The sequence below is a fragment of the Populus alba genome, chromosome 17 (assembly GCF_005239225.2).
Source record: "Populus alba chromosome 17, ASM523922v2, whole genome shotgun sequence".
NCBI lineage: Eukaryota > Viridiplantae > Streptophyta > Magnoliopsida > Malpighiales > Salicaceae > Populus > Populus alba.
This window is the reverse complement of record NC_133300.1, coordinates 12,176,061-12,196,633: the sequence shown is the minus strand read 5'-3', so window position 1 is coordinate 12,196,633 and position 20,573 is coordinate 12,176,061. Positions and strand designations below refer to the sequence as shown.

General features: G+C 30.7%; 1 protein-coding gene and 1 long non-coding RNA gene across 3 annotated transcripts; one reads left to right on the top strand and one right to left on the bottom strand.

The window, feature by feature from the left end:
• Positions 1-3,550: 3,550 nt before the first annotated feature.
• LOC118029167 (binding partner of ACD11 1-like) lies at positions 3,551-7,806 on the bottom strand. 2 transcript variants are annotated; one of them, XM_073405939.1, is made up of 5 exons: positions 7,650-7,806; positions 6,869-7,023; positions 5,882-5,961; positions 4,950-5,056; positions 3,551-4,294 (listed from the first exon to the last, which is right to left on the bottom strand). In XM_073405939.1, the coding sequence occupies exons 2-5, from the start codon at positions 6,982-6,984 to the stop codon at positions 3,836-3,838; spliced, it is 762 nt and encodes a 253-aa protein (XP_073262040.1). In that variant the 5' UTR covers positions 6,985-7,023; positions 7,650-7,806; the 3' UTR covers positions 3,551-3,835. The 2 variants fall into 2 exon arrangements, with proteins under 2 accessions (XP_073262040.1, XP_073262041.1); XM_073405940.1 differs by having other exon boundaries at positions 6,869-7,115; positions 7,650-7,795.
• Positions 7,807-13,575: 5,769 nt separating this feature from the next.
• Positions 13,576-20,260, top strand: LOC140954868 (uncharacterized). Its single transcript, XR_012168480.1, has 2 exons — positions 13,576-14,109; positions 20,050-20,260. It is a non-coding gene; the product is annotated as an uncharacterized lncRNA (long non-coding RNA).
• Positions 20,261-20,573: the final 313 nt, after the last annotated feature.

The window sequence follows — 20,573 nt, the reverse complement described above, 5'->3', positions numbered from 1 at the left end:
CAAAAAAAAACCATGTGGGGAAAACACTGTAGAAATCCACAATGTTTTAAAGAAAAAAATTACAATGCTAAATTCTAACTAGCTCAATATTAAAATAATAAAATCGACAAATATAATTTTTTAAAAAATCATAACAAAAAAGAAAACTCAATAAGAGGGAAGAAAAAATAATATGGGGAAACACTATAGCAATCCACAATGTTTTGTGAGAAAAGCTATAGTGCTTTCCCCACATGATTTAGTCTTACTTGTAATTGTAATTCTCAACCAGCTTAATATTAAAACAATAAAATCGATAAAGATAATTTAAAAAAAAAACATTAAAAAAACAAAAAAAAAAACTATGCTGGGAAAACACTGTATCAGTCCTATAGTAATTTGTGAGGAAAGCTACAGTGCTTTCCTCACATTTTGTAATTGTGACAACCAGCTTAATATTAAAATAAAATCGATAAAGATAATTTTAAAAAAAAATCACTTAAAAAAAACAAAAATAAAAAAAAAATCATGTGGGGAAACACCACAGCAATCCATAGTGTTTTAAATAAAAAAAATTACAAAGCTAAATTCTCAATCAACTTAATATTAAAAAAAAAAAAAATAAACAAAGATAATTTTGAAAAAAATCATAACAAAAAAAAAAAAAACAATGTTGGAAACACTATAGCAATATACAGTGTTTTATGAAGAAAACTACAGTGCTTCCCCACATGATTTAACCTTATTTGTAATTACTTGTAATTGTAATTCTCAATTAGCTTAATATTAAAAAAAATCGACGAAGACAATTTAAAAAAATATTAAAAAAAAAAAAAAAATCATGTGGGGAAAACACTATAACAATCCACAGTAATTTGTGAGTAAAGCTATAGTGTTTTCCCTATATATTGTAATTGTAATTCTCATTCAACTTAATATTAAAAAATAAAATCACAAAGATAATTTAAAAAAAATCATAAAAAAAAAAAAATGAATAAAACCTTGTGGGGAAACACTGTAGTAATCCACAATGTTTTAAAGAAAAAAAAATGATAAAGCTAAATTCTTAACCAACTCAATATTAAAAAAAAATTGACAAAGATAATTTTGAAAAAAAAAATTAAAAACAAATGAAAAAAAAAAATTAGGAAAAATAAAAAAAAACCAAATAAAAAACCAAAACATGAAGGAAAAAAAAAAAACATTGTAGCAATTCATAGTAACATGTGAGGGAAACTATAGTATTTTCCCCACATGTTTTAGCTATATTGTAATTGTAAATCTTATCAAATATTTTCAATGTAGATTATTATATATTTTAATCTAAAAATGTAGTTTATTTTGTTTTATGAATAAATAGTTTTTTAATTATTAGTATTTATTTAAATAAAACACATAATTTGTTTTTTATGTTAATTAAAACCTTATTTCAATAATTAATTGACTTGCATACACTTGTAATTGCTTTAAATTAACTTATAAATTGTTTCATATATATATATATATATATATATATATCTGTTAAATAAGCAAGTGAAATAACATATAGAGATTGTAGTCCTAAGTTGTTTTACAATGAAATAGGGGTTGGAGTTTCGTTGTCACAGACTCAGCTACAGCAGCAATGCAGCACTGTACGCATAATCACTAAAATTAAAGCAGCTTTAAGCATTTCAAGATTGCAGCAACCAGCTGAGAGACAGAACAGGCTCAACCTTAGTGAAGATGAAGGGTGCTGGAATAAAATGTGCATCCAAGTAAAACAAGCTGCGTCAAATAGTGCAAAAAATATTTCATGGGATCATCATGGTGTGTCTTTTTTCACTCAATATGCTTTCATCTCCTCAAGAAGGTGACCTGATTATCCAAGCTGCGGAGACCATAAAAAATTGAAATAGAAATGGACTCATGACATGAAAGATTCTATTCCAAAATTCTTCCCAAATCATTTGTGGAGGTCGGCAACTCGGAGCATCGCCTCTGGCGACAGATCCCATGAGTTACTAATTTCCTGTTTAGTATTGTATTGTGTTCTAAAAGTGGTTGGTTAAAGTTTGCAAATTTTTTTATTTAAAATTAATTTTTTTTATGTTTTTAGATATTTTTATATTAAATATAATTTTAAAAAAATAAAAATATTTATTTTGAATATATCTCTGAAAAACACTTTAAAAAACAATCTTTATCACACTTTCAAACTCCTCCGGTGTATTATAATTATATTCATGCAATGCCAAATTAAAGAATGGAGATTTCATTAAAAAAAAAAGAAGACCACATGAATAAACCAGCCGAAGGGATCCAAACAGCCTTCTATACCTGCTCATCGTCTCATTTCAAATCCTGTCGCTGAATCCAAGTTCACAAGTATCCTTTACAGTCCAACCACAAAATCACAACACTGGCTACATGACACAGCTCTGTCTAATCAAGTTGACTTCAGTTTGGCCGGTCACAGGCAAAGGGCAATCAGTGAGCAAAAGAAACACAAGTAGAGAACAAACTACTTTTTATCAGCTACCTGTGCCATAACTGTTCCTCAAAACAATTCCAATCAAGCTGAGGCTAAAGGCAACAAATGCACGATGTGTTTAAACGTTTTGAACAAGGCTCTATAATCCCACTGATCCATATATTAACTGGCCATGGTTCTGCTTGTCTTGTTGTGAGAAACAAGGGCCCTTGCGTAAGATTTCTCTATCAATAATCACTCAATTATTGGGTTCGGAAAGTGGTTACTGTGATGCAAAATGTATGGCTTAATTACAGAAAGTATTTTACAGGTGGCATTTTGGAAGATGATTCATGCTTTTTTTGGGCAAGTTTCGCAAAACGAGGCATTAATGATGGATGGTAGAAGATAAAGGTTGCTTCTTGAGGCACAATTTTTGGCGGATTAAGGGAGCTATTAGGCTGTGGGGACTAAAGAGAGACAGTGGGTCTGCATTTTCGTAGGGTAAAGAACGATATCATCAAGTGGCTCGCAGACAAGAAAACGCGTGACCAAAGACTAGAAAAGTAGGCATTATAATTCACAAACGTCAAGAAGCCAAGTATAGAGGAACTTATTTTCCGGTATACTTTGCCTTGCAAGACCAGTCCTGGGCGTCGAATGCTCAAAACTTTTGCTGACCGACCAGCATAAATGATGGTTCAGCTTTGTGGTCCTCGGAAAGGAACCAGATTGCATCATCACACAAACTATCCAACACATCAGGAATAGTGACTGCCCAGCTTATGATCACTATAAACAAACGCAACTCCAAGCATATAGCAACGAAGGTCAATTATTCAAGAGATTTGACAATTTATTTGTCAAGGAACTGTATTCAGAACCTGCAAGCTGTAAAATGCAACGTCACATGGCTGCCAACCATAAGAATCCAACAGAATCAATCTGCATCCTACCGCTTAGTTTCCATTTACCAAAGAAACAACCTCTAAGAAAGTTGCAATGCATGTAAAGACTTTCAGTGAATAAGATGTATCAACAGCAGCCCGTCTAAATCATGCAGTTGAAGAATTGTGATATCAACCACCATAACAAAATAAAAAAACCGACAGCTGAAAATGTCAGGTATAAACATCAATGATCCATAAGATGTATCTTGAGCCTAAAGTCCAAAACTGTGCACAATCCTTGGCATTGAACTCCAGTAGCTAAAAAACAACTTATAAGTTTCGCATGTCAAAAGGCCAAAAACACAAAGTGCTCCCTTAGCATAGTAGCCGCTATTCATTAAGGCATTAGAAGCTAATCTGTGTAAGAGTAGCTGCATCTAAAAGGACTAATATTTATTTTTATACAATAACAAAAGTAAAAGACCTTTACTGTTGTTTGAAAGAAAAACTTCACTCAAGTGCTAGCTTTCTTGCCCAAATCAGCTGCAGCTTCGGCTGCCTGTGTCAAGACACCTGAAACCCAAAGAGCTCCCTTAGCAAAGTAGGTGCTGTTGACTACAGCATTAGCTGCTGCTACAGCTGTTTTCCCGGTAAAAGTTGCTGCAGAAACAGCTGCTGTACCAGTAACTGATGCAGCCGATTTGGTGAATTCTGAAACATGGTACTTCTCATCCACGCCTTTCACAGTTTCCATTCCTGCATAAATCTTGTCAGTGAGCCCAATTCTATTGCTTAGCTCCGACACCTTGGCAGCTGCGGTAGCTAAGACTTGATGAGATTCGTCAAAAGCTTTGGCCTTGACCATTGCATCTTTTCCCAAAATGTATCCCTTGGATAACATTGTTTTAACAACTTCCTGAGCAACAGTTACTGCTTCTCCAGGGGTAGAAACAAACTGGTCGAAGGGAATTCCCTGCCAAGAATGTACAAGAGTTGGTTCAAAAGGGAAGGTAGACTAATAGAAAGCTATTAGGTACCGTGTCATTTCACTTGCTATGAACAATTATTATGCAGGGTGCAATGTTCACAATCAGTGTTAAAAATAATAGACAGTGCATCCAAGGAAGAGCACAAGCTGTACAGCATGGTGGCATCCAATTCCAAAACTACGCACCCAATTTATGACTTCTTAGACACAGGGTATCATTACCCATATAAAGATGTGATTTGGCTTGGTTGCATCATTGAGATGCACTTCAACCCCTCCACTAGTATGATAAACATCAAGTGTTTTTTAAAATCACCTGGTCGGGTTGCTTAGTATCTTGCAGGTATGTTTTAACTGGACATTGACCAAAACATGCTTGTTGAACTCTGGATGTATCGAGTGTTGATACATCCAAAACATACTACTGTACTTTTGATTTTCTGTCCAATAGGTTGCAAGAGGAAACGGCTATCCTTTACCTCTTATTGAGTTTTTGAAGAAATATTTCAAATTTTGAGATTAGATAAATTTTGCCATACTCAACTTAAACCGATGAGATTAAGAATTTGTAAACTTATATACAAGATAAATGGGACAGTAAAAAGAGCACTCGGCATGCTACCACAAGTAAAGATATTACCGCTGAGCTGGTGTTCCCTTCATCCTTTGATGAACTGCCCCAAGCATCAAATTCATCCACAAAAGTTCCCCAGTGTGTTATGCAAACACGTTGATCTACAATGGTGGCTCCCTAAAACATAAAATTAGAGAAAAATAAATCTATTAACCACTAAGAAAATGTCAGATAGCAGGACCAAAGAACCAAGTAGGTGTTTCATGATGGCTATTGGATCATTCAGCTGAAAGCTGAAGTTCGATACAATACAAAACAAAAGAAATTCATTCAAGTTTAATCTGTAGCTAAAAGGTAGCCTTCAAAATGAATTTTTCATTCAAGTTTAATCTGTAGCTAAAAGGTAGCCTTCAAAATGAATTTTTCTCAGAAAAGGAAAACTAACGAGCAATTTGCCATCAGTAAGCATGTGAAATCATTAGCTGAAATCCTAATGATGATCTCATAAACACCAATTAAAAGAGAATTATAAACAGTTTTAAGTGATTCAAATATACAGGCAATCCAAAAATGTTTTCTTAAGAGGTAATGATGAACTTCTAGTTGAATGGTCATTCAGATTTATGATTCCACATAAGGTCATACTTTGAAGCAGAACTGTGAACTTCCAACTTATGTCAGGCGATCTTTGAGCTGGTTGTTCAAATCCAAATATTAAGATATTGAGATAACTTATTTGGGGTCAAAACTTCCAACTTATTCAGAGTTCAGACATGGGTAGAGTGACATTGTCGTCATATCCATTGGAAAAAAAAAAAAAAAAATTCTTTATCACAATAATAGCAGAGGAAAGTTGAATTTTCTATCTTGAAGTCTAAGAAAGTAACTTGGTGAGGAAAATAGCTATGAGGGTAGCTTAAACAAAATGGTTCACAAACTTTTTTTTTTCCCAACTATATCAAGTAACTATTTTTCTTGGCAGAAGTGAGAGCAGAAACTTGCACTGAGCAGGATAGCAGTTTGAAGACCGTAGGCATCTTTAAATGTTACGTATGCGGTACAAGCATATTCGCCGGATCTGTTTTCAGAATAAGCATTACTCGAGTCAAATACAGTTTATGACCATGGAAAATAACAATGAATAGATGTGTGTGATTTGATTGTGCAAACATAATGGAGGCTCCAGAACCAAAAGCTGCCAGGCAAGAGAAAAACAATCCAAGAAACAGAGGGATATCATTCAACACTAGCCTATCAACACCCTTTGACTCATCTCTTGATATGTGCAAGTTCCTGTTATTTCTAATTGTTACCAGAACATAATGTTGACATCTCATCAAATGCCTCTTTTCCATAATATTTTATACTTAGATATAGAAAAATAAGTGAGCAACTAAGAATACCCTAAATGATTGTAGATAGTAATGTTCAACCTCATTTTGTGAGAAAAAGCATGGGAAAATACATTCCTAGTTTATCAGATGAATAAAGAAATGCAACGATTACCAAATAATGGAAATTGACAATACCGAATAAATAAAGAAATGCAGAGGAATGAATAATGAATAATGGAAAAGCTTTTATGAGAAACACATGAGGAATTCAAACCTTAATTTCAATTTTTATTCAAGAAGCAATTCAGTTTCAGAGACTGCATTAGAGGTCTTTAAACATACCAATCTTGGTTCAATGGAAAGGACAATTATTGGAATCCTCCAGCAAAAGAATTGCAATTATTTTAGGGATGGAGTTAGACTCCAAACATGTCATAAATTAATAATATGAATCTATCTATCAAAAGCACTGATTCCCACATAATTGAAAGGGTAAAACATATGCATTTCATTTTTTGACCTTTTACAAAAGAAGCATTCACTAATCAGTTTTTCAAGTATATAATGGCATAAATATACTGATGATTTGTAAATATACTCGGATGGAAATTGATCTTAGGAGTAAATTCATAATTTGCAGACGCATATTACCTGATGATTTCAACATGCTCAATAGCACCACAGTGAGAAAAAAATTCGTACACATCCTTCTCTTCTGCTTTAGGAGATAAGCTTGTAACCTCAGCAGTGTAACCACCAGGATACATGGTGAAGTTTTACAATGTGCAAGCTAGATATAAGTTGACCTGATTAAGGAGGTATATATATAAAATCTTAGCAGCATATTCTAACACGGCCAATTTTTGTTTCTAGAAATCATCATTGCTCCCTTCAACACCTGATAGAGATAATGCAATTATATACACAGAAAAGGATGTTTTAAAAGGATAGTTAAGATAAGAAAAATGTCAGAATAAGACAATATGCATTATCATTTCCACTCAGCCTAGCCATATCTTGCAATCCTAAGGTCCATAACCTCCAGCGGTCCCTCCCTCACATCCCCCTCATAGTACAACAAAAAATCATTAGATGCTCTTCCTTGGACTGTTAACATGAATTTCTAGAATAGATTAGTCTACAGTCATGCATAATCTTCAAAGCTCTTCAAATCTTCAAAACATATTTCCAAGCTAAAGAAACGCCCATATTACCAGGCTATATAATAAGTGGAAATAACCCATGAAAAGAATTGATCAACATGCATTTCTTGATACTTGGGGGATTATTTGTAATACAAAAAGAAGACAACAATTCATTGATTCATCAGAAAACATTAAAAAATAATGAACTCGAAATTTATGTGTAATCAGAAAGAATCAAGTGATTATCAAAAAAATGAAAATAAAAATATTGGATTAGGTCTGCATACCTGAGATGAATAGCTAGTTAACCAGGGAGAGAGGAATTAAGCGCAGAGAAAGAGGTTGAGGTGACAGAGTAACTAACGTCTAGAAGTAGCTAATAAGTGCAAACCGACAGAGTTATAATCAAGCTGTTACCCCCACGCGCCACCAACACCACGTGTGATGTTAGATTCTTTTAGTTAGATGGTTAAGGAGGTAGTTAATATTACTGGACTGAATTAGACATGGGCCGGACTCCATATTTTGTATTTAATGTGTATCGATTTTGTTTCGTGTCTGTTAGACGTTAGATAAAATAGAACATATTGTAAATCTTATCAATTATTTTCAGTGTAGATTATTATATATATTTTAATCTAAAAATTTAATTTTTTTGTTTTATGAATAAATATTTTTTAATTATTATTATTTAAATAAAACTCATAATTTGTTTTTATATTAATTAACACCTTATTTCAATAATTAACTAACTTGCATTATTTGCTTTAAATTAAATTATGTTTAAATTATTGGAATAAATTAATTTTGCTTTAATGTCATGATTAAAATGATTTCTCTTGAAAAGATTATGATTTTGTAACAATGTGATATAATTAGACTTGTAACATGTCCGAGCTATAAGATTCATGCCATTCAACTTGTTTTTTCTTGTGATAATTTACTTGTTGATATGCTTGGTATGTCCTAACATAAATGCTTTTGTGTCTATTTCTTTATATATATATATATATATATATATATTATTTTTTTACTTTACAACCTTACTATAAAAAAACTAAAAATATATATATTTTTCAATGACGTTGCTTTATAAGCATTATAAAAAAGAAAGCATATTTCATTACATGTTTTTGGCTCTGTGACAAAAAAAAAATCAAAAATGATATTTTTAGATCAAATAATGATTTTTTAGAAAAAAATTAATTAAGAGGAAAAACTCAACTACCATGTAAAAAGCAAGTTTCCCATAACATAAAAAAAAGAGTCATTTTATGGTGAAATTAGAGTTTGCCAATTCAAAATTGGTAAATAAAAAAACAAATTAGACATTATATAAACTATCCAATAAATTAAGCTCACTTCTTCTTCTAACTCTCTTCTTCTTCTCTCTCCTTAATGATGGTGAATCCAACCGTTGTTTCTCCTTCATTTGACCACCATACATTTATTTTCCATTATAGAAAGATGCTTCTCTTCTCTCTAACTAAATCTTTAGGAGTCCCTAACATAAACACCATTATTCACTATGACAAAACAACAAGGAAATCGAATGGGAAAATCAAACTTCATTGTTGTCGATATCCCTCTCTAGTTGGATGTGAGATATATGATTACTATTAGTTGATGGATAAGATTGAAAGTTTATTGATGATATATTTGATGTTTTAATATCTCATTGAAATTGACACTGAGTCATCAATAATGGTGGAATATGAGAAACATGCTTTGAGCAAACAAAGCAGGTGAACAGTAAGTGGTTGAATCATAATTTGAGTAGGGTTTGTTGTATGATTTGTTCATGTGTTCGCTGTCTAAGAAAGGGTGCCTATTTATAGTGTGGGTAGGTTTGTGGTTTTGGAATTTTCTTATTTAGTTTTTTTCTTTCTTTTAGAAAAGAATAGGCCTTGACTTCAAGGCCTTAAGCCTAGCATGCTTAAGCAAGATGAGCAGCCCAGCACATTTATAACATAATGTTGACCATTAATTTCTAGAGAAAAAAAAATTGAGTTACTAAAATATTTGTCAAATTCTTAAGGAATGTTACAAATTTATTGTAAAAAAAAAAAAACACAAAAAATTTATAAAACAATGCTAAAAAAACATATCTCTCTCTTATAAATAAAAATGTATTTTTTATAAGGATTAAGTCATATACAAAAAGCATAAATCAATTTTTTAAGGTCATGTTTGGCAAACACCTATTTTTCCCTAAAACCAAAACTATCAAAATAAATTTAAGGGGCGTTTGCTAAACACACTATTATACCAAAGAAAACCTTTAGTAAAACCATTGTCAGCCAAACAGAGTTTTAACCTTTGACCCGATTTTTATCTAACCAGGTTGACTTGAAACTTTTGGTTCAACCATAAACCAAACCAAAGTCTACTATTTTGACTTGAAAAAAAAAAAAAAAAAATCCAGAATCCAAAATGAAATCAAACTTAAAAAAACACAAAAAACTCAAAATGTTTCATTAAAACGGATCAAAACCCATAAAAACAAAGAACATGAAAAACATTCAACATGAACCTAACAACGTAGATTTGAAATCAGACTAGATATGGACAAACCAAGGACACAAACATGTTAGAAATCATGCAAGGATCAATAATTTAACATCCATGCACTTCAATTATTACTTAAAAACTATAATTTGTCAAAATAGGTTATTGATGCAAATAAACCGTACACTATTGACTAATAAAGTTGCCCGAAGAATTGATTCTGTGCAAAAAATTAGACCAAAATTAGTCTAAATCATAGAGTTAAGGCAATGTTCTTCCCAATAACACGAGGAACACTGCCCTAGAACCTAGAAAATGCTTATATATAAAACTAGCCACTGTCAAACCCATAACTAACATTTTAAGCATCTAAAGCATGCTTTTTTAGTTCCAATAAATCACATTACCATAACCAAGCATATTTGAATCAAAGAACCAACAAACAATATCAAATCATCCAGATTATACAAGATGTTTCACATCCAAAAATTATCAACTTAAAATTGCTTAGATGTTCATTCAATATGGATTCAAAATGGGTTTCTCTAGACTCATTTTGATCATGAACAGACCTAGCAAATCCAGGATGAATATCATTGCTTCAACATGCATTACTTAAGTTAAACTAAAACAACATTATTTTATAAAAAAAAAATACAACTTGAATAGAAGAATTTTATTACATCTAAAACATCAAAAAAAAAAAAAACTTTAGAAAACAAAATCAAACTATCATAGTACCAAAAGGGGAAATCATAACACTAATTGCCAAACATTATAAATCTCATCTTCATGTTTGTAAACATAAATACAGACCAGATGACACTAAAAAAAATCATTCAAGCAGTCAATTAGACTCCATCTTTAGGTTGGAAAGTATACTTTCAAGCTTCTAGAATAGCTACTACCCTATTTGCTTTCCTTGTAAATCATTTCTTCCACAAGCTTGCTGCCCTTTCAAAGCTTAAGAAATCCTTATAGTAGGCTCTTAAACCTTCACACTTAGAATTTCTTTATCAACCATTTCTCCTTTTTCTTCACCTCCCTGCTCTAATTTTTCAAAGGGGTATTTATAGGGTTTTGCTAGGGTTTTTTATGGGTTCAAACATAGATTGATCAAAGCTTAACCCTTTAATCAAAATGAGAGGATTCTGAAGTATGTTTTATAGTTGTAAGTTCTTTACCTATGTTGGTTTTTCAATGGTGATTTTGCAACAAACTTTGTTTTTAAAGGTTTTGGTGGTTTTCTCAAACTTGGAGACCAAAGAGCTTATTTCTAGCATTTTGATCTTGAGAGAAATGTGGCCAACTTTTGATAAGAACCCACTGATAAGGCTTAAAGTGTGAACACATAAAAAAGATTAGTGGTTTTATGAAATAAGTATCGTCATTGATGATTGAGTTAACAATCTTTTAGGCTTTGTTGGAGCGAATTTAATGTCATCATCTTTAAAGACCACTTAATCTTAATAAAGGGGGTGTCTTAACAGGGTTCACCTATCCTAGAATGCGAAAATGTTTTCCACAACTAGTATATTGTGGTGAAAAATACTCTTAATTAAAATTAATGAATATTCCAAATAATTTTGAGAATTTTCTAGTAAACTCTTGATATTTAAATATCAGGCTACTTATAGGGCCAACATTTATACCATAATGCTAACCATTAATTTCCAGAGAAAAAAAAATTAAGTTACTAAAATATTTGTCAAATCCTTAAGGAAATTTACAAACTTATTGTAAATAAAAAAATGCGAAAAAAAAACACAATTTTTTTTAAAACAATACTAAAAAAACATCTCATATTGCATCAAGTTCACAAGTAATCCACTAGTAGGGTGTATCCCATAGTCGATAAGTTGAAGACTATAATTTTATATTTAGTCCTATTAATAAGTTAGTTATACAGTTATACAATTATAGGTGGGAATAATTACATTTAACTATATTAGTAGTCTATAGTATTCACCTTTTCACAATCATACTAATATTTATCCTTTTTGCTTGTTTTAGAGGCTAACATTAAGATTTATACTCAACAATATAAGGTGATTATGTCACACTAAATATCATGTCAACGAGTTTATATATTTCATCACTTACTTATAACACATCAAAATGGATCATGAATTGATTGAAGTACTTGTTAAGTGATAGAGGTGTGGAATCCACGCGTTCCATCTATAACTAGTTTAAAAGATTAATGACTGTAAATATTTTGCAAGGCCATCTTATACCACAAGACCAAGTTGAGTAGATGTCTTACGTAGTCTAGCTATAAGATATATTTTGAATATGTATCTCATTTTGTACTAGGATGTTTGTAAATTAAACATATGTTATATTTTGTAACTAATGTCTTCTCAAGGCTACTAATTTGGATGGCTAAGTAGCAGATGTTAATCAAACTTAATTAGATTATTTTATTTGAATCTTTAAGTTATACTTTAGACTTTAGTTCTAATTTAATTAAGTTAAAGGAAGTTACGTCTTATTCATTTCTCATAAGAATTCTATGAATATTAATTTTTGAAATATATATCATTTGCATGGATAAAATAAATTGTTAATATTCCAAATTATAATGTCTAGTGAAATCAAAAATGGTTCAAAATGGATGGACCTCGATGATTGCTTTGGATTATGTGGGATTGTTTAATGTTGACACTAAGGATTGATAATGAAAAGGGGAGATTTTTTTGGATTTTTGGTAGATTACCAATTGAACATGATAGAGTATAGTATACAAAAAAAAAAAAAAATCATCAAGAATTGAACATGCAATGTATTCAATCATAGTAGAAAATGGTATTAGGTGTTACACAGTAAAATTTATATGGATATATAATCTTGAATTTTACTAAAGAGAATTGGAAAAAGGGGGTGAAATCAGTTATGATTGCACAAATGGAAAGAGTAGGGATCAAAATGAATAAGTTGGCAAAGTTTGAATTCCAGGTCAGTCAATTAAAGGTTTAATTGAAGAGAGTTTAAATTTTAGGGCTAAATTGCATAAATTAAAAAGTAGAGGATGAAAATGAAGTTGTTGGAAACTTGGAAGGTATAAAACATGGTTCAATTAGGGCTTAATTGAAGAAAAAAAAATTAAAACAGAAAGCCGATTTAGCCAAAAATCAACGAATTAAAAGTCTAAGAATGAAATGAAAAGGCGTCAAAGTTAGAAAGGCAAAATTGATTTAATCAAGGACTTAATTGAAAATAATTTTTGAATCTTGAGCCAATTTGGATTGAAATTATATAATTGAAAGAGCCAAGGGCCATATCACAAAGTGAGCTCAAATTTGAGAACCCAATTAATAATGATCAAGGGTTAAAATGAAAGGATTTTTAAAAAATAAAACCTAACTGGAAACTGAATTGCAACTTTGATAAATCAATGAAAGGATTTTTAAAAAATAAAACCTAATTGGAAACTGAATTGCAACTTTGATAAATCACAAACTAAAATTGGAAGGAAACAGTAATTCAGGGATTATTCTGGATTTTTTAAAACGTTTCATTTAATTAGAAAGAATCTTAATTTAAGAGCTAGAGACGACATGTTGTTAGAAGACCCTAAGTAGGAACGATGTGTCAAACGAAACTCTAATTTTGCCCAAATCCAAGGTGACATGTCGTTCACTTTAGTGAACCTAAACGAAGAACCACTTTATCTACTTCAACTCTGCCCAGCCAGCCCGTGAGAACCTCACCTCGCACCCGATTTCATGCCCTCCCCATGCCTATCGTCCCTTAGCAATAAGGATAAATAACACCACAAGCCTCACACCTGACCTCCTAAAAAACCCTACAAAACACAGCCCAATCAGCCAAAACTTCCAATAAATGAGATAGTACTCTCGGCCAGCTTGCAAATCAAACAAAAGAGGAGCATGAGCTGTAAGGAATGGTTGTGATTGCTTCCTATAAATCAAGGGAATTTATCCTGCCACCTCAAAGACCCAAAAGGACCCATCCTTATCTATAAAAGGCTCTTCAAAACCTATCTCAAGAAAAAAGAGAGAAAAAAAAAAATCGAGAGTACGAAAGCAACAAGAGTTACACACAACAAGGAAAATGAGCAAGAAAAGAGAGGAAGAAGAATGAAGAAGAGGAGAGGGAAAAGGACTATCTTAGTTTTGAAGCCATAGTCAGGAACACATTCTTCTTGCCTTAGGAACAACCTTTGTGGTGGCATAGCAGCAATAAATTCTTAGCTAAGGAATTGAAGAAATGCAGGTATAATCCATTTCCTTCATAGCTTACCTTATTGTAATGATTTGTGAGATCCTTTATTATGCTTCATTTTGTTAGAGTCTTGATAATGTCTTTCTTTTTTTATTTTATCACATCTATTTGTTTAGTTTAAGCCACTGGCTTTAATATATAACTCTCATATCCAGCTTTCATTCATAACCTTGTCAAACATGTTTGACAACAAGTGGCTTTGACGTGTTTCGTTTCCATTTTACCATTCACACTCTATTTTGAACTTGTGGTTTCTTAGCATGGTTATGGGTCAATTTCACTAGGATGCATTTGTTTCCCTGTAAGTGCATGGCCATGTGCATGGCCATGTGCATGTCTTCATCCTTGCTGCCTTTTTATGATTTTAGCATGGATATTTTTTAGAAAAAGACATGGTTGCCTAGTTTTCTTTCTAGTGCCAAACAACCTCTCGACCACGCTGCATGCTTTAGCTTTGTGTGATAAAATAAATAATGGCATGCTCTTCTCCGGATAAATGTGCTTTAGCTTTGTGTGATAAAATAAATAATGCCTGCTCTTCTCTTTTGGTAAATGCTAGTTTTGTACATCGCCAAACCTCCTACATTTTGAAAATACATTCCTTTTGAATTCGTATATGTGATTTTAATTATTGATGTTCACATTTTTTTTTTTAAAAAAAAAAAAAAAGCTAAAAAACATTTGTCATATCACATGTATCTATAAAAGGTTTGGCCCATATTAAAAAATCTTTTAAAACCCAACATTCCAAAATCCTAAAAATCTCCTCTTTTTAAATCACATAAAAAAAATAAATGATTTATTATTCATCCATAATATTTAAAGTAAATAAACTTATTACTTTGAATATTAATGGGAAATAACACCCCTACTCTATTTTTTTTTAAAACATGTCTTTATTATTAAAAATTTTAATTTAATATTCACTGATGACACTTAAGTATCGATTATGAGTATTAATTTCCCCTTTTAGTTTTATATTCATTAAAGACACCTGAGTTTTAATTGAGAGTATTATTTTCTTAATCAAAAGTAATATCTCCAAACAGATCAACCTATAATGCATAATGCTAGTATATTCTAGGACTAGGGCATGTGATATCCTATTCAACAAAAATGACGAGTGAGCTCTAATATTATAGGATAAATAAATCTGAATAAGTAATTATCTATAGACCACCTTTGCATAAACAAAATATTTAACAACTCTTTTTCCTAGGATTTGGGCTGAGTTCAATAAGCAACATCAACCCACATTATTCACTCATATGGCTTTATAAACTAACGATAGTCACATGTCATGATCTGGAGTAAATAGATATAAAGATGTCAATTCACCAAAACAAATTGAAAGTGACAAAAATAACCAAAACTTTAGAATGTATAAGGACAAAACCTACCTCGGATTTAACTCATCGTAGTAGACCCATGTAGATAGACCATTGGTAAATTTGACACAACAAACCATTAGAATAAAATAAAATTAGTAATGCAACTTACTATAAGTAAGATACTTTAAAGTAATAATATCTTTCCTTTAGTATAATCTCTTACTTAGATCTCTGAAGAATAAATAGAGTTTTTAGTGACTATAATACTAGGGGCTTTTCTTTTCTATTTTTACCCCATTTCCAAAAAAAACAAAATTTATTTTTATGGGTTTGCTATGATGTCAAGTGTGATAGACTCCAAGTACCGAGAATTAACATAATTTTACATTTTTGTTACTTTGTTCAATTGGATATATTTCTTGCAAATATTAGTTTCAGATAAACTTATGAGAGGGTAGAAAAAGTTGGTTATGTATAGTATTATATGTTCTTTTGTTATTTTTTAATGATGAATTTTTAGTTTATTTTACATATATTTATTCTACATTTACAATTATTTTAGAAATGCTAGTTGAAGATATCATTATTGTTGATCAATTTATGAATTTTCATATTCATGATGGAGTAGTAGAATTTCAAATCAGGCATTTATATGTGAATAAGTGAATGAAGACTAGGGTTGAGTGAAGTAATGAATTTTTTTTTTTTTTTTAGGATTGCCATGTTTCAGGCTTGCTAATTTTTAGAAATTACTATTCTTAATCATATTTTGAGTTTTTATAATTTTAAACCAGATTTTCCAAGAGAATGAAGGCAATATGGTTGTGTGAATTAATAAGATTAAGTTAAAGAATAAATGTAAACCCCCAATCTAAAACTGGTAAATTAATGCTAATAATGATAAATTTCGATTGAGAAAAGATAATTAAGAAGGAAAAATGTTACAGACAAAGATGAAAAATTTTAGTAATTTAATTTAAATTTTGGATGGAATAAATTAATAAATCGATACGTGAAATGTCAACCTAGTGATGAATCATGTAAATTCTCCACTCGGGTAAAATAATTATTGAAGAGAAATGTTTTTACAAATTGAGGTTAAAATAGTTATACATTAATAAAAATAGAGTGGAACTTTCAGTAAAATAATGTATGATTTTATGTGCAACAAACATTGATCGCCATTATATATATATAAGAGGTAAATTAGTCGATAAGGCAATAAAAAAAAATCTTTTTTGAAAGGCTGTTATAGCTGGAAACCTAGCCGCCATGAAAATAGCTTGTAAAGCCTTCATCTTCTCTAAAATATTTGAGGGATTCAACTATGATTAAGAACTTTAGGTGAGAATGAGATAGTATTTGAGAGAAAACACATTGAATGCAGGCACTTATTGACAGCCATATCTCCGCCGTCTACTATTGGATTAGGCTTTGTTTTGATTAATTGTTCTCATCAATGTCTTCTACATTCTAACCAGATGGATTTGCAATATCAGGCTATGTTTGAGAGATATGGCCAACAAAACATTTATGGAAAACGCCCTTTCTGAACACTCTTAGTCACTGGATATTTTCTTCTCCTTCCACCATTGGATTGAGCTAGAATCGTTATAAGTTGTTCATCCAGATGTACTTTAAAGTATAAATGGTGGAGATTAGAAACAAACACTCCGGCTAGAAATTGTTCTTCCTAAATAGTAGGTCCTTAATTTTTTAAGTCAGTTCGGTATTGTTCCAATTTAGAAACGATTTAATTTATTTGAAATTTGGATATGTTAGACTAAACATGATTATGTATAACTTCATTGTTGTGATTGATCGAGTATTGAATTTGAAAAGAGTTGATTAAATGTTATTTGTTGATATTATGATTAATTGGCATGAAATGTGTAATAATAAGGATTAATTCAAAGAATAAAATTGAAATAATCCAATAGGTATGCTATGTTGTTGTGAGCCATAGAAGATGCTAAGAAGAGAAGAAGAATTTTGTTGAAGTTTCATGATAATATGTGTTAATGCACTTTGAAAGTCTTAGTGAATATACTTAAGGTGAATTTTTGGTTGAATAAATTATTTTCATAATTGAGTTAATATTGTGGGAAGTATGGGATGGAATAATTGAGTAGAATCTTGTGAAATTATGTATACGTGAGAATCATGGTATAGGACAAGTGCTTGGTATAAGTATATGTTTAAGAAAGATTTATTGTTGGATATGTGAATTACAAGTGGTATGTGTTTGGGGGGAAATTATGGGTGTGAAATTTGAGAGAATTTGTGATTTTGAATGCTTAATGTGTAATGTAGAAGCTTTAGAAATTATAAAGGAAGTAGACTTCTTGATTAAATAGATACTTGACACGTGGTGACATATGTCTAGAAAGAATAGGAATAAGCTTTAGAAACCTTGATGCTGAAATTTCTAAATGAGAATGTGTATTATGTTATATGATTGGAAGAAATATGGTTGAGATTATGTTAAGGAAATTATGAAAAATTATGAGTGATGAAATTAGTCAAATTCTTAGTTTAGAGAATTTTATGAAATTTGATAAGTTAATCATGATAATTTGATTAATTTACATTATCTTAGAAGCTAAATGTGTTGATTGCATGTTGAAATTATTTTGTGAATTATGTGATGATGATTTTCATGTTTCAATTGCATATGTGGTGTATACATTAGTTACTTTAAATGTGTAAATGGTTGTTGATATGTTTAAAATGGGGACATTGGGTATGATCAAAGGTCAAGTAAAGAATAATTGAAATTCATTGATGAAAAATTAAGTCAATTAGATATTGGAATTCATTAATGAAAAATTAAGTAATTTGAAAATTGACATAATATGTGAACATTTAGATGAATTACAAAATAGTCAAACGATAAATGTTAAAATAAATATAAATCTCTATGGTTGAATTTGTAATTGGTGGTGTTAATATTTATAAATGGATTAACTATGTGTATGTGATGATTAAATGAGGTATTGAATTTATATCATTGGGGTGTGTTAAGGAAGCACAACTAGAAGATGACATGTTATACTAAGAGATGTACAATAGAAAATTAAGCTAAGGATTGCCCCCTTACTTTTTTAATTGTTTAAATTTTTGTAATGCTAAAATACGATAGAAATTATATGTATTTTGTACTATAGTATATCATGAAAAATATTAACTATGGCATGAGAAATATTAGTATAGTATGAATGTTGTGTACAGATAGAAAAACAAATTGTGATGCAAATATGCTTATAAGGCTAGAAGTGTGTGTGTGTGTGTGTTTGTGTATAACTTATGATCAACCACAATAATGGACATCTCTATGTAAATTAAAATTGACTGCAAAGATATCTAATTTGACTAACCGACCCTTTTAGGACTAGCGGCATTAGGGGTGAGCAAAAAAACCAAAAAATCTAACCGAAAAAATCAAATCGTGAAAAAATACCAATTAAAATTTTGAAAAAATCAACCATTCGATTCAGTTTCGGTTTTATAAGTCTGAAAAAAAAACTGAGCAAATCTAGCCTAAACCGAGCAAAACTGATTTGAATCGATTTTTTTCAAAAAAACCGAACCAAAACCAGTCAGTTTGAACAAGGTTGATTTTTAAAAAAAAATTTTTTTTTTTTAGTTTGGTTACTTTTTTTTTTGGATAAAAACCAAACCGAATCGAAAATGATCACCCCTAAGTGGCATCAACGAGATTGATGAATGACATATTTAAATTTGACTAGCTGACATGTTTAGGGCTAGTGGCATCGGTAAGGTTGATGACTTGCATTTAAGTTGACTAGTTGTCTAAAGTTGAGCTCGTGACGTCAATGTAATTGATTACTGGAATATTTAATTGACTAGTTGTCATGAGTGAGAGCTATTGTTGTCAATGTAATTGACTGTCGAGATACTTGGTTGACTAAGCTACTTAGAATGGAGCCGATGGAATCAATGTGATTGACTTGTTGGGTTATCAATGGATCATTGGATGGAGTCAAATAGATGACTAATAGAATAAAATGGTGTATTTATGTTAAAGTGTTAATTATGGATTAATAAAATAAAATAGAGGTGTATGTGTTTTGTTATGCTATTCCTGAATTTTAATCATGATTAGTAATGTAATGGTAAAGGTCTAGAATGATAGAATTATGGATTTGTTTGGAATGTTTGTGGATTGTTGATGTCAACACGTGATTTTAATTAGGAATGTTTGTGGACATAAACATGTTTGTAAAACAAAAGGTTTTATAAGTTGAATGTATTGTGAATTGAAATAATGATGTGATCCAAATATGGTTGTGAAATATATACAAACAAACATAACAATTAAGTGTGTTTGAAGAAACCAAACATAGTAAACGTGTTGTGAACAAGAGTAACTATGATGTGACTATGATAATGAAATGAGTGCAATGATGAAATAAAAGTTCATCAAAGATTAATGGAATTGTATTAAATTAAAATCTGATATAGATTGGTGTATTTATGAAAGTTAATGAAATTGATTTTGCTTATATCATTAATAATTGTTAGTTACCTTGATGACACAAATATTCATTATGGTTTCGTGGTTTTGTATATTCTGCAGGATTTCTCTTTAGGAGATCATAGCTTCCCACGAAGCATTATCGAGTTACTTAGTTCTTTTTTTATGTTGAATAGGTTTTTGTATGGTCCGAAGAATGTTTGTAAATAAACTTCATGTAAATAATTTGAAAAGTGATGTATTCACATAAAAGTGTAAATACAGATTGTGTATTAATGCATTTCTTAATGCAATTGATGGAAATTATGTTTAAGGCAGTTCTTATAATTTTGTGTGTGTATTCCCTTTAAATTTTATAGGGTGCTACAATTAACCCAACAATCATTCTTACCTTTTTACAATTTAGGTGACGCCATTATGATAATCAAATGAATATTGTAACAATGTGATACGGTTTAGGTTCAATATTGGATTCCTTATAATGAGCATTTAGTTATGTGTTTCTTGAATTTTAAGAATATTTTATTGATTTAAATCCTTGTAAAATTAGAAAATCAACCCCAAACAAATCTGATCTGATCCCAACATCTTAATTAACCCAAGCCAACTTTGAACTCAGTGTGACT